This window comes from Oncorhynchus keta, chromosome 14 (assembly GCF_023373465.1).
Source record: "Oncorhynchus keta strain PuntledgeMale-10-30-2019 chromosome 14, Oket_V2, whole genome shotgun sequence".
NCBI classification, from domain to species: Eukaryota; Metazoa; Chordata; class Actinopteri; order Salmoniformes; family Salmonidae; genus Oncorhynchus; species Oncorhynchus keta.
This window is the reverse complement of record NC_068434.1, coordinates 19,379,020-19,393,521: the sequence shown is the minus strand read 5'-3', so window position 1 is coordinate 19,393,521 and position 14,502 is coordinate 19,379,020. Positions and strand designations below refer to the sequence as shown.

Below are 14,502 nucleotides of genomic sequence, written 5' to 3'. Positions count from 1 at the left end.
CTACAACTGTCTTGACCTGTAACCTTCAGCATCAACAACATCATCAACACAACACTTGCACCCATTATGATGTCATCTCACGTAGCTCAGCGTGACATTTCTGGGCTAGTGGGATTGACAAAAATCTGTCTTGCGGCAGACAGAATCCTGTTTCTCTGCAGTCATTGGGATTTGATTCTCAACAAACGTGTGCTTAATGTCAAGACATAACACTGATGGGAAACCTGGTACAGCACCACCAGTGTAATCAATCAACAATGCCGTCTCCACCTGGCATGGTGTTTGCTGCTGGCCCTGGAAGGCTCAGAGCCTGATAGGAATAGAGCGGGCTGCATTAACATGCAGTCTGTCAGTGAGAAGATCTCAGAGTCATTTCCCATGTCAGACAGTGTTGAAAAGGAACAGAGACATGACATGATGACAGCCTCTGTCAAGCAGTAGCTCCACTCCCCGCCTTCTTCCTGCTCCTGACAGCAGTTACCGTATAGGCCTGCAATATTAAGTTGCTCTGCTCCAAGCCCATTGAGCACAGTCATGATGCCAGGAACATTTGGCGGATGGTCTCGGAAAGAGCCAGTTCAAAATCAAATACTCTTATACAAGGACCAAACGTACGGTCTGTATACAAGCCAGCTGTATGTTATAAGTACAGTAGCTATCAAATACAATACATTTGCTGTAAAAGTTCAAATGTGGAATTTGACCTGACATTTGGAAAAAGACTGGCCCTGCTAGGTGTTTTTTATAGCTTCAACAGTGAGTGGGTGTGGAGAAAAGCATTGGTCTAGACAGTAGGGATACAATGGGTTATTTTCCTTAAGAGTGTTTTTTTTCTCTGAATGAAGGCTCTTGCAGGTCTTATCAATCTCTCTGGAAATAAAATGCCCTATATAAAGGCTACATACTGTATTGACAGAATAGGTTCTACAAAGATTTTTGTATATCTGTGAATGTTGCTTATTTTTGGAATGTTGTTTTGTGTAGGTTAAAAACTGACCAATAAGAAATTGTTAGCTGATGATTGCATGGTAAGCCTCAAGCTCTTCCAGCTGAAATTGTATTTGAGACAAATATGTTTGATAACAGATGCACCAGACTGAGTAAAAGGGCATACCTTATTATTCACTCTCAAATCACAGGCTAGTAAGCTTTTATACAGACTCATGAAATAACCTTTATCGGAATAAATCAGTCACATTTGAAATTAAAGATAGAAGGGAGATATGACATAAGTTTGTGATTAGACAACAAAATGTATTGTAGACCCTAATGGAAGTGTATGGATTCAGTCATGAGGCATTTCTAAGTTGTATTATTCAAGAATCAATAGGTAAATGCCGTATATCACTCATTTAAATGACCATTGAAAACCAGGAAATCATACAGATTTAGACTTTAATAATAGGCTATCCTACAAGAGGAATTCCCTCACCTTCCAGAATGAAATTCGACATGCCAGTTATCAAATTAAGCACAAATCTCCGAGACTCAAAAAGTGGCAAATATCGTTCTGACAGCGAAGCCAAATCCTCATCCTGTCTTTATTATGCACCACATCCACATTGCTCATCCCCGCCTGCCTGGGACTACTGCCAGTAAATACCTGAGCGATATTAAAACAGTCAAGATGCCTCTGAGGACATACAGTACAATATTGATTGATCTATTTAGTGCATTTCCTGGGTAAAGTTACGAGTCTACTTATTTGGTTTCCGAATCAGTGGGCTATATATTTATAGTGTAGAATGCATGGTCATTGAGTCAGTCATTGAGTCATTGGGTGAGCGAGCGAGTCAGTCATTGAGACAGCCAGTCAGTCAGTCATTGAGACAACCAGCCAGTCATTGAGACATCCAGTCAGTCAATCATTGAGACAGTCAGTCAGTCATTGAGACAGTCAGTCAGTCATTGAGACAGTCAGTCAGTCAGTCATTGAGACAGCCAGTCAGTCATTGAGACAGCCAGTCAGTCATTGAGACAGCCAGCCAGTCATTGAGACAGCCAGTAAGTCATTGAGACAGCCAGTCAGTCATTGAAACAGCCAGTCAGTCATTGAGCCAGCCAGCCAGTCAGTCATTGAGCCAGCCAGCCAATCAGTCCTTAAGCCAGCCAGCCATTGAGCCAGCCAGCCAGACAGCCATTGAGTCAGCCAGCCAGGAGGCCAGCCATTGAGCCAGCAAGCCAGTCAGTCATTGAGCCAGCCAGTCAGTCAGTCATTGAGCCAGCCAGCCAGTCATTGAGCCAGCCAGCCAGTCAGTCATTGAGCCAGCCAGCCAGTCAGTCATCGAGCCAGTCAGTCATTGAGCCAGCCAGCCAGCCAGTCAGTCAGTAAGCCGGCCAGCCAGTCAGTCATTGAGCCAGCCAGCCAGTCAGTTATTGAGCCAGTCAGTCATTGAGCCAGCCAGCCAGTCATTAAGCCAGCCAGCCAGTCAGCCAGTCAGTCATTGAGCCAGCCAGCCAGTCAGTCATTGAGCCAGCCAGCCAGTCAGTCATAGAGCCAGCCAGCCAGTCAGTCATCGCGCCAGTCAGTCTTTGAGCCAGCCAGCCAGCCAGTCAGTCAGTAAGCCGGCCAGCCAGTCAGTCATTGAGCCAGCCAGCCAGTCAGTCATCGAGCCAGTCAGTCATTGAGCCAGCCAGCCAGTCAGTCATTGAGCCAGCCAGCCAGCCAGTCAGTCATTAAGCCAGCCAGTCAGCCAGCCAGTCATTGAGCCAGCCAGTCAGTCAGCCAGCCAGTCATTGAGCCAGCCAACCAGTCATTGAGCCAGCCAGCCAGTCAGTCATTGAGCCAGCCAGCCAGTCAGTCATTGAGCCAGCCAGCCAGTCAGTCATTAAGCCAGCCAGCCAGTCAGCCAGCCAGTCAGCCAGCCAGCCAACCAGTCATTGAGCCAGCCAGCCATTCATTGAGCCAGCCAGCCAGTCAGTCATTGAGCCAGCTAGCCAGCCAGCCAGTCATTGAGCCTGCCAGTCAGTCAGTCATTGAGCCAGCCGCTGAGTCAGTCATTGAGCCAGCCAGCCAGCCAGTCAGTCATTGAGCCAGCCAGCCAGTCAGTCATTGAGCCAGCCAGTCAGTCAGTCATTGAGCCAGCCAGTCAGTCAGTCATTGAGCCAGCCATCAAGCTTGTCATTGAGCCAGCCAGTCAGTCAGCCATTGAGCCAGCCAGTCATTGAGTCATTGAGCCAGGCAGTCATTGAGCCAGCCAGGCAGTCATTGAGCCAGCCGGTAAGTCAGTCATTGAGCCAGCCAGCCAGCCACTGAGCCAGTCAGCCATTGAGCCAGTCAGCCATTGAGCCAGTCAGCCATTGAGCCAGTCAGCCAGTCACACTGAGTAATCACTAGCTCAACACGGCCAATTGCAATATAGTACATACAGTACAGTATCAGTCCGAATTCGTGACTATAGTCAAGAGAAAAACAATATTGGTATCAGGCTCCTAAACGAAGACAGCAGCTTGCCATCAAAAAAAGGCACCAGTCTATTTCCTATTTTTTCTTCCTTAAAGATAGCTCCACTATTTCCTGGTTGCTAAAATTCAAATGGTTTGTTCAATTTTAGTTTATGTGACAAAACTTGCAAGGATAGTGTAGAGCAAGGGTACTCAACTCTTACCCTACAAAGTCCGGAGCCTGCTGGTATTGTGTTCTGCCTAATAATTAATTGCACACACCTGGTGTCGCGGGTCTAAATCAGTCCCTGATGAGAGGGGAACAATGAAAAAATGCAGTGGAAGTGGCTTCGAGGTCCAGAGTTGAGTTTGATGGGAGTAGAGAATCATTATACCATCTAAACCTCTGAAATATATTTTCCATAAACAAGAATATTGTATTTTCAGCTGTTCGAAGCTGGTGTACAAAGCCGAAAGTAAAAGACGCAAAAACTAAACTTAAGCAATGGAAGCATAGACATAGCACACATATAACATATCTACCACTTCCTAGACTTGCTTTCAATGAGATTGTCAGATCTATAAACAAACATTTCAATGTGAATTTGGACGGATCGCCCCAAAAGTTACATATTGAAGCTTTAAATAAAAACCAAACAAAGACACTAGTACACACACACACGAAGCTGAGAAGGCTTGCGACACAGGCTGGCCCGAGGGTCCCATGTCTCTTGGTATTAGTGTGTCTCTCTGTTACAGAGCTGTGTGCCACTGTAATTAAGTAGGCCACTGCCTGTACTGTACAGTACTGCCCTGAGCTGGAACTAAAAGATGACCTGGAAACCCTTCCAATGGCTAACCAGGCGACGGAAAGGACCACAGAAACACTACAGCACTGGGGGAGGGGGGTTCTCTCAGTTCAGTCTTTCGAGGCAAAGGCGTCCCGGGTTAGCAAAACCAATGCCTCAAAGACAAAGGAGGTCCATACAAATGACAATGTCACAACATAATGTACAGCTATGGAATAAGGAACAAGCCCACATTGGCTCCTCATACAGTCTTGATAATGAAATGGTTGATAGGGTACATGTTCATGTTCAGAAACTAAATCAAATCCCCATTAGAACAGATATAGCATATAGGCTACATCAACCTCTACTTGAGTCCATGCCACTATAGAAACAAAACATGACAGTGTGTAGTGGAGGTGGCACCACTCTGCTGCATGGCCATTTATAACGTTCACTCAGTGGGTTGTGTGAGCTCATTGAGTGGAGTGGACCTGTCAGTGACTGGTGTTCACGACACCCGCCCAGTCTGTTTGTCTACACCAGTTGTTGTTCCCAACCAGGGGTACTAGGACCCCTGGGGGTACTTGGCCTATCCACAGAGGGCACTTGACAAGATTCATGAGACTTTAGGCTTACTAGTAAAATGCACGAGTGCGTACTTTAGGGGTACTCCGGGCAGACCAAAATTCGGTTGATGGTACAGTAAACACTGGTACACTACTAGAGCCAGGAGCTTGGATGCCAGTTCCAAACATACCCACACAAACAAACACACCCTCAAAAGTAACAAACCGTATTCAAGCATGTACGGTCCACTGCATCATACTCCAGGATAGCTACTCACACAAGCATTGCCACTATCATGCTCCAGTGCCTTGTGGTTGCCATGAGAAAGATTTCCTCTTCCTCCAAACCTAGGCTAATGGGCAGGTGTAATGAGGGATGAAATCTCCAGACAGCACAGCGCAGCACAGCACAGCTCAGCCAATTCCTACCACCTCAACAAGAGCCTGTACTGTGTGTGCAGGTTAAGAACCACGTCAAGCACTGCAGCCATGCTACTGACAATGTCATTCCACCGACCAGTGAGGTGTCACAGCCCCACAATATGAAGGTTGGGGAGGACATCGCACTGTACAGTATGTGGATTAGCACATTGTACAATACAAAGCTTGTTTTTCCTGTGAGAATTGACTGACCTTGACACCATAGTGGTTAGTGAATGGAAGATAGCCAGTGCACATTAATAGCCTTGTGAAAAGTGTGTGGATATGAGTGTGTTTGTTTGTAGAATGAAATATGTGTTTGTGTGTGTACAGTTCTGTGTGTGTGTGTGTAGGTGTGTGGAGGGGGTTGATAAATAGCATCTCACCTGTCATTGTCTGTGGTCTTGAAGCCCGGCAGGATGTTTCTGAAGCTGCTGTTGCGGTCCAGCTTGGGTTGGCTTTTGGTGCGTTTGATGGAGCCCTTTAGTCGGCGGCTCAGGAAGCCCTGGACAGGGAGAGAGGGGCGTCGCCGTGGCCCAGGGGGAGGAGAGAGACCAAAGGGAGAAAATTCACTCACAGACCCATTTCATTTAGATAAAACACAAAATAAACGGTGGAGCAACAAGAGGAAATGCTATTGATTGAGCTCTTCCTCTCTCTCTCCCCCAGTCTCCTCTCGTCCGTGGCATTCGGAGAGAGCTGTGAATTGTCGTGTGGATCTCTCCTGCACATCTGCTCGCTGTGCACACACAGCAGAAGCAGCCGCGTTGAAGTGCGACTCCCCTAAATCCCTGTTGCCATGGAAACAGTATTCCACATAAAATGACAGGACTTGAGCGGCCGCAAGGTGAGAGAGGAAAACTGAGAATGTGCATTTGATAGGCTGTAGAGATTAGACATCAACAAGAGTTGGATTATTCTAAAACCTAGACCCGTCTGCGTCTCCTGTGGTTGTGAGGGGAACAAAACAAGATACAGCCTCAGCCACAACCATGTGCGGTGATAATGATGGTGCTGCAATGTTAAACATTAAACAAGGCTTCTTCCCTGTACAATTAATGCATTTCCTTAATTACTATTTGAGCAAATGGTTGGACTATAGTCTTTTTGCAGCCATTTAAGAAGATCGTGGGTGGAAAGCAACAAAGGAGGAACGAGAGGCTTTGGGCATTAAGGATAAAAGACAATCACCAGACATTGTGATAAATAAATCCAATAACAGTTTTTCACAAGGATCGGTCTCACACTTCAGTTCCCACTGTTTCACACACCAAACAAATTAACAGTTTACAGACATCACTCCATAGCTAATGTAGCTGCCCTGTGCATACATTTGTGAAATGGAAGAATTGTCGAGGCTAGTCTGCTTCAAGGAACAACATGAAAATATCCATCTGCAATATTGTACAAGCACTGCTCATAAAAAACTAGGCAATTTCCTTATAGAGCAACCATAGGTAAATTCTCCCAAAATGTATTTAGTTATTACTCCTTATCATTTTACAGTCTACATTATATTTGTGCCATCCGCATTAGGCTACACCGATCCCCAATTGAATCACATGAGCTCCCATGCAAACAGAGGAACTCTTTAATGCATCCAAGAAATCTGTGACACTAACCAGGTTTCCATCCAATCTTTTTATGCGAGTAAATGACATGTTGGATCAAAAAAATTCACGACAGGCCTGCAGGTAAACTTTCCAAAATGTCGACCAACCCAAAATACTCTAGACAATGTGGGATCTTTTTGTATCAGTACAATTAATTATGCGAGAAACGGCAGTGGAAAAGCCTTTATGCTCAAATATTTATATAATAACAATCATATCGAAGTAAACTTGGAGGGACGCGATGATATGGTGTGTGGTCCTCCCACTAGACTCGTTTGGGAAAGCTCTTTTGTTAAGCATGCCGTTTATTAGGCTACAGATTTAATAAATACATTGTCTTCACAGGGTGTTGGAAGTACAAGGTGATGAGCTTGATGTTCCTTTCCAACAAACATGGTGACATGATCGATGCTTGCTGCCGTTTGACAAATACATATTTTCCATAATAATCTATAGCCGCACTGTATCTGTGAGCTGCTGGCAAGAGCGCACGTGCCGTGCCAAGACCAGAATGGGAACATTCGCTATAAAATGCAAACATTTGTGGCAAAACTATCAGTTGAAATAAGATGAAAATCCATTTAAATAATATTTATTTATTTGGTACTTGAGAATTAAGCTGCAAAAGTCATGTTTATATGCACTACGTCATCACGCACATCCTTTTATCTGCAACAAGTCAGTTTGATGGAAACATGTCTGGTGGGAAAATGCTCATATTGTTTTTATTCCAAATATACAATCTTCGCGTGAAAATTTGTCGCCAATTGGATGTAAACCTAGCTACTGACAAGTAAAATGCACACAAGGAGGGAATCATTCATGACATCACATTACAGATATTGAACATAGCCTCACCTCTCGATGTTGAGCTGACTTGAGGTTGGATTTTACTGGTTTCAGTCAAGACTCCCATTTCTAAAACGGTACCTTCAAGCAAATCAGTTCTTCAAAAGACCCAAACGTTTCTGCTTCTGGTAAAGAAATCATCCCTTCCAATTATGCCAGTCTCTTGGGAGGCATTACTCCTTTCCTGCTGTAATTTGTGGGGAATCTGGGATCTCTATTCTTAGGCTTTCCCTTCCTATGACATTTGCAGAGAGACTGGAATGCGAATTATTGATTGTGCTTGACAGAGCTGGAGGAGAGAGAGGTGTTTGATGATTCAGCAGACCCTGGCTCCCCTACAGAGAACCTCTGGGTGAGGTAGGGTAGAATAGGGTGAGGAAGGGTAGGATAGGGTGAGGTAGAGTGGGATATGGTCTGGTGAGGTAGGTTAGGGTTAGGTAGGGCATGTAGGGCAAAAGTAGGTAGGTCAGGGTGGGGTGGGGTAGGACAATGGAAGGGCAAACTAGGACAGGGAAGGTTGCGGTAGGGTAAGGTAGGACAGGGCGAGGTAGGGTTGGACAGGGTAGGGTAGGACAGGGAAGGGTGAGGTAGGGCAGGTAAGATAGAGAAGGGCAGGGTGAGGTAGTTATAAGGACTGGCAAGGTAGGGCAAGACAGGGAAGGGTATGGCATGGTATAGGGCGAGGAAGGTAGGGTAGGTAGGGTAGAGCGAGGTAGGGTGGGGGGTATGGCATGGTAGAGTAGGGGCGAGGTAGGGTGGAGTGAGGTAGATAGAGCAGGTTGAGGAAGGGAAGGACAGGTTAGGTAGGGCGAGGCAGGGCAGAGTGAAGTAGTGTAAGGCGAGGAAGGCAGGGTAGGGCGTGGTAGGGTAACACAAGGAAGGCAAGATAATGCAGGTAGGGGAATGATAGAGTAGGGAGAGGTAGGATAGGGTAGGGTCAGGCAGTGTAGGATAAGGTAGGGAGGGGCAGAGTATGGTAAGGCAGGGTAGGGTGAGTTAGGGCTGGGAAGGGTGGGGTAGGGCATGGCAGGGTAAGGTAGGGAGGGGCAGGGTAGGGTGAGGTAGGGTAAGGCAGGGTAGGGTGAGGTAGGAAAAAGGGAAGGGTGAGGTAGGCAGGGTATGGTAGAAAGGGTAGGGTAGGGCAGGGTACGGTGGGGTGGGTGGGGCGAGGTAGGGAAGGGTAGGGTAGGTAGTACACAGTGAGGTAGGGATTGATAGAGTAGGGTGAGGTAGGATAGGGCTGGTAGGGTGAAGTAGGGAGGGGCAGGATAAGGCGAGGTAGGGTAGGCAGGGTAGGGTGAGGTAGGTAGGGTAGAGTGAGGTAGAACAGGATGAGGTAGGGAAGAGTAGGGTGAGGTGTGGCAGGATAAGGTGTGGTAGAGTAGGGCAAGGTAGATTATGGCAAGGTAGAGTAAGGCGAGTAAGGGTAGGGCAGGTAAGGTAGGGCAGGGTAGGGTAACGTGAGGAAGGCAGGGTAGGGATAGGTAGGGCAGGTAGGGAATGATAGAGTAGGGTAGGGGGAGGTAGGATAGGGCATGGTAGGGTGGGTTAGGGCAAGGCAAGGTAGGGAAGCTCTGGGTAGGGTAGGTAGGGCAGGATAGTAAACAATGGATGAAACGATGATTAACCCTTTCTTTTCTTTTTGTTCAGACTGCGGTGCTGCATGAGAATTTGACAAAAAAAATACATTCAGGGGTTGGGCAAATACCATTGAGTAGTGGTTCTACTGATCTGTCCAGTAAGTAGGGCCTAGAAGCTGAATGTCAAATCAAAGGACTCACTGCTGTGCTCAAACTACAGTGGAAATTCTAACTTCAGATTTGTATGAATGAGGCCATTGGGATATCCTCTTCTCTGTTCATGTCTCCTGCTGGTTCTCACAGGGACCACCTGCTGGCGGTATTGAGATTCTCATGCCCCCCCCCTTCTGCTCCAACAAGCTCCAGGTCCTGTTCAATTAACATCAATTCCAACTCCCCCTCCATTCCTCCCTCCCACTCAGAGCTCTGCTCAGTGCAGGATGGCCAGCCTCCCTCTAGTCCCACAGAAGGACAAGAGATGATTAGTGGGAGGAGCCACAGCGTGCCAACACCATCCTGTATCATCCTACGGCTTTTATTCATTGAGTGAATCATTTCATTCATATTTTATCCCATTGGAGAACATCCTGAAGAGAGAGACAGAAGGTGAGGGGAGATTTCCGATCGTTATACTTAGGCATTTTCCTTAAAGAGAGAGATTGGCAAATTACATTCCTAAAGTCTGGACGTCTCTTGTGTAATGGGTAATCCGTCACCATGCCGTAATCAGCCAATGAATCTGACTCAGGTATGACGAACCACAGGGAGGGAGGCGCTCAGCAGTAATGTCACCATAGTAACCTGCTCTTCGGAGGACTCAGCCAGGATGGCATTCGGAGGCACTGACCTCTGCTCAACAAGAACTCGACAACAGAATGCCAGGGCTTTATTTGGCTGTGAATTCTCAGTCCTCTCTGAAACCCAACAAGCCATTAACAATTGATTATGACCTGTGGTGCAGAATGGGTGGGGAGGGTGGGGGGGATAAGCTGATTAGATATCTGCTGTCTCTCCCTCCAATGTGACCGTTGGGAGCCAAAGTGCCATCAGATAACATGGAGCTGGTTCTCTGGCACCACCAGTCTGACCTGAGGGCTCCTCCATCTATTTACCCTATCTAAACAGTCAGGAAGGTCACTGTGCTTGTCAAGATCCAACAGAGTAACAGTAAAGGAAGCCCACTGATTAGTAGCCTGACATAACAAACAAAAGAGCTGTGTGTGTGTGTCTGTGCACCAACTCCCAGATCACCTGAGCAATCACCCTTCCTACATCTGCTCTAAGGGGAATTCACTAGCCTGATCATATTCTGTTGAAGTAACATGAACCTTCCTTTCGGGGGTAAGGGACCATAATCTACACCTCCATTCATAGCCAAAAATATTTTCTTTGGTTGACAAAAGTATAATTGTTAATGTGGACACCAAGGAACTTGAAAGCTCTCGACCCGCTCCACTACAGCCCTGAGGATGTTAAATGGTGGCCTGTTCGGCCCTCCTTTTCCTATAATCCACGATCAACTGCTTTGACTTGCTCACAGTGAGGGAGAAGTTGTTGTCCTGGCACCACACTGTCTCTGACCTCCTCCCTATAGGCTGTCTCATAGTTGTCTGTGATCAGGCCTACCACTGTTGTGTCATCAGCTAACTTTATAGTGTTGGAGTTGTGCTTGGCCACACAGTCGTGGGTGAACAGGGGGTACAGGAGGGGACTAAGAATACACCCCAGAGGGAAACCAGTGTTGAGGATCAGTGTGGCAGATGCGTTGTTACCTACCCTTACTACCTGGGGGCGGCCCGTCAGGAAGACCAGGATCCAGTTGCAGAGGGAGGTGTTTTGTCCATGGGTCCTTAGCTTAGTGATGAGCTTTGTGGGTACTATGGTGTTGAACACTGAGCTGTGGTCAATGAACAGCATTCTCACATACAGTAGGTTTTCCTTTTGTCCAGGTTGGAAAGGGCAGTGTGGAGTGCAATTGAGACATCTGTGGATTTGTTGGGGTGGTATGCAAATTGGAGTGGGTCTAGGGTTTCCGGCATGATGGTGTTGATGTAAGCCATGACCAGCCTCTCAAAGCACTTCATGGCTACCGACCTGAGTGCTACAGGGCAGTAATCTTTTAGGCAGGTTACCTTCACTTTCATGGGGACAGGCACAATGGCTGTTTGAAACATGTTGGTATTACAGCCTCGGTCAGGGAGAGGTTGAAAATGTTAGTGAAGCCACTTGCCAGTTGGTCCGCGCTTGCTTTGAATACATGTCCTGGCATTCCGTCTGGCCCAGCGGCTTTGTGAATGTTGACCTGTTTAAAAGTCTTGCTCACACCGGCTACAGAGAGTGTGATCACACAGTCATCCGGAACTGCTGGTGCTCTCATGCATGCTTCAGTATTGCTTGCCTCGAAGCGAGAATAAATGTAATTTAGCTCGTCTGGTAGGCTCGCGTCACTGGGCACCTCGCGGGTGGTTTCCCTTTGTAGTCCGTAATAGTTTTCAAGCTCTGACACGTCTGACGAGCGTCAGAGTCAGTGTAATAATACTTGGACAATCTTAGTCCTGTATTGACGCTTTGCCTGTTTGATGGTTCATCTGAAGGCATAGCGGGATTTCTTATAAGTGTCCGGATTCGTGTCTCGCTCCTTGAAAGCAGTAGCTCTAGCCGTTAGCTCTGTGCGGATGTTGCCTGTAATCCATGGCTTCTGGTTGGGATGTGCACGTAGGGTCACTGTGGGGGCGTTGTCGTCGTTGATGCACTTATTGATGAAGCTGGTGACTGAGTTGGTATACTCCTCAATGCCATTGGATGAATCCCGGAACATATTCCAGTCTGTGCTAGCAAAACAGTCCTGTAGCGTAGCATCAAAGTCATCTTACCACTTCCTTATTGAGCAACTCACTGGTACTACTTACTTTAGTTTTTGCTTGGAACCAGGGATCAGGAGGAGAGAATTATGTTCAGATTTTCCAAATGGAGGGCAAGGGAGAGCTTTGTATGCATCTCTGTGTGTGTGTGGAGTAAAGGTGGTCTAGAGTCCCCCCTCTCTGGTTGCACATGTGACAAGCTGGTAGAAATTATGGGAAACAGATTTAAGTTTGCCTGCATTAAAGTCCCGGGCCACTAGGAGTGCCACTTCTGGATGATAATTTTCTTGTTTGCTGATGGCCATATACAGCTTGTTGAGTGCTGTATAAGATGTCTACGAATAATATAGATGAGAACTCTCTTGGTAGATAGTGTGGTCTACAGCTTATCATGAGTTATTCTACCTCAGGTACGCAATACCTCGAAACTTCTTTAATATTAGATATCGCGCACCAGCAGTTATTGACAAATAGACACACACCCCCTCCTTGTCTTACCAGACGTAGCTGCTCTGTCCTGCCGAAGCACGGAGAAACAGGCCAGCTCTATTTGATCCGTGTCGTCGTTTAGCCACGTCTCGGTGAAACATAAGATATTCCAGTTTTTAATGTCCCGCTGGTAGGATAGTCTTAAATCGTAGATCGCCAGTTTCTTTTCCAATGATTGCGCAGAGGGTAGTGGTGGTTTACCTACTCATCTGCAAATTCATACAAGGCAGCCCGCCCTCCTCCCCTTTATCCTCCATCTTTTCTTTCACGTGGATGCCAGAGATTTGGGCCTTGTCTCGACAAAGCAGTATATCCTTCACGTCGGACTCATTAAAGAAAAATTCTTTGTCCAGTTCGAAGTGAGTAATCGTGTTCTGATGTCCAGAAGCTCTTTTCAGGGATCATGCTGTTAATCAGCTTCTTGATATGACACCTGTCAGGTGGATGGATGAATTATATTGGCAAAGGGGAAATTATCTGGAAGATATGTTACTATTCCTAAGACAGCTAAATTCTGGTGTCCCAACACTGACAGTGCACTACAACGACTCTATCAAGCCAAGCTGGAAACCTTGTCATACATACTTGGACAAATGTGACCCGTTTCAGGAAACTAGGCGTATGTCGCACTTCACAGGAGAGGCATTTGAACGTAAGCACAAGTTTTTTATCGAACATGTGAACTTTCATGTGCCGTAATAACAAGTGTATTCCATCTGTAAATACTAATAAAATTGTTAAATTACGAGCCTAGTTGATTTAACTACAAAAAAAGACAAGAACCTTCCTACTAGCAATGTTTGGCTGAGATAATGAATGGGCTGGACATGCCAAGAGATGAGTTTGGATTGGCTTGCAATGTAGCGTGCTCCGTTTTTTAAATATATAACGTTAGCCATCAAGAACTACAAACGTTTTCCTACCTTTCTCAACAACATTGATGCCTTGAAATAAGCAGACAGATCAGTTGGAAAAAATGATTTGCTACTTTCTGCACACGCCACGGTCAGTGTGAACCGGAGTGTCAAACAATATGTACTGTGGTTTGTACTTTAAAAAGTTTCAGCATACTGCGGCACAGAATGCATGGTGCCGGCAGAATTCTATGGCACATAATTTAAGTGCCAACCACTGTTACCACTAATGCTTGTTAGTGCTAGTTTTACCACCAGAGGGCATCTTTGAGAAGTGTTTGATAGCCTTCAATAGTGGCTGTACTAGAGAATTTAAAACCTTTTTTGTAAGAACACATATATATATATATATTATTATAGTATAAGAAAAATGAAAAACCCCCTGAGTTTCCGTGAGGATGGAACAGAAAATACGGCGCTGTACTACGTGACGTTTGGGAGTAGGCTACAGTACTCGCTATTTAGCTAAAGAATCCATGTGTCGTGCGGGCAAGCGGAAGACCGGGGTTCAATTTCACGACGGGGAGGAAGGAGTAGGCTGTCCTTGTAAATAAGAATTTGTTCCTAACTGACTTGCCTTGTTAAATAAAAGTTACACTAAGAGCATAACATTTCTACACCCTCATTTTCTAATTCTAGTCTAACCAATACCCAAACAGAGATTCAGTGAAAATAAAAATCTCATTGATTTATTAAAATCCCCATGCCTGTCTCAGAAAAGTGTGAAACGGTGCTAAAATAGTTGTAGGCTATTGCTTCAAATCGTATTGCTTCTAACTTCAATATGCTCGAAATAAATAAGACCTACATCTCTTTAAACAGCACATTACTCATCACTAGTGAGACTCATGTCGCCTACAGTATATCGAAAGATATGACATGACTCTCCGCCAATAATTACATATAAAGGATTGGAGGATTCTAAATTAAAACCAAAAGCTGCCTCATGGGTCTCCCGTTGGTGTCCGGCACGGGTATCAAACCTGCATCTGTAGCAATGCATTTTGCACTGCGGGAGCCCCCATCCACAAAGTA

The 14,502-nt window shown here is 46.0% G+C and overlaps 1 protein-coding gene across 20 annotated transcripts in view; it reads right to left on the bottom strand.

Annotated features, from left to right (window-relative positions):
• The window catches only part of dab2ipa (DAB2 interacting protein a), a 116,173-nt gene that overhangs the window by 47,148 nt on the left and 54,523 nt on the right, over positions 1-14,502 (bottom strand). For 19 of the 20 annotated variants that reach the window (XR_008063797.1, XR_008063802.1, XR_008063807.1 and 16 more), the window contains one exon: positions 5,548-5,666. Coding sequence is in view for 5 of the 20 variants with exons in the window: in XM_052461226.1 (XP_052317186.1) it covers positions 5,548-5,666 (119 nt within the window). In the remaining 15 variants the exon portion in view is untranslated. Of the gene's footprint in view, positions 1-5,547; positions 5,667-7,632; positions 8,357-14,502 lie in introns of those variants that run through there. The other variant, XM_035784927.2, reaches the window with a different exon arrangement.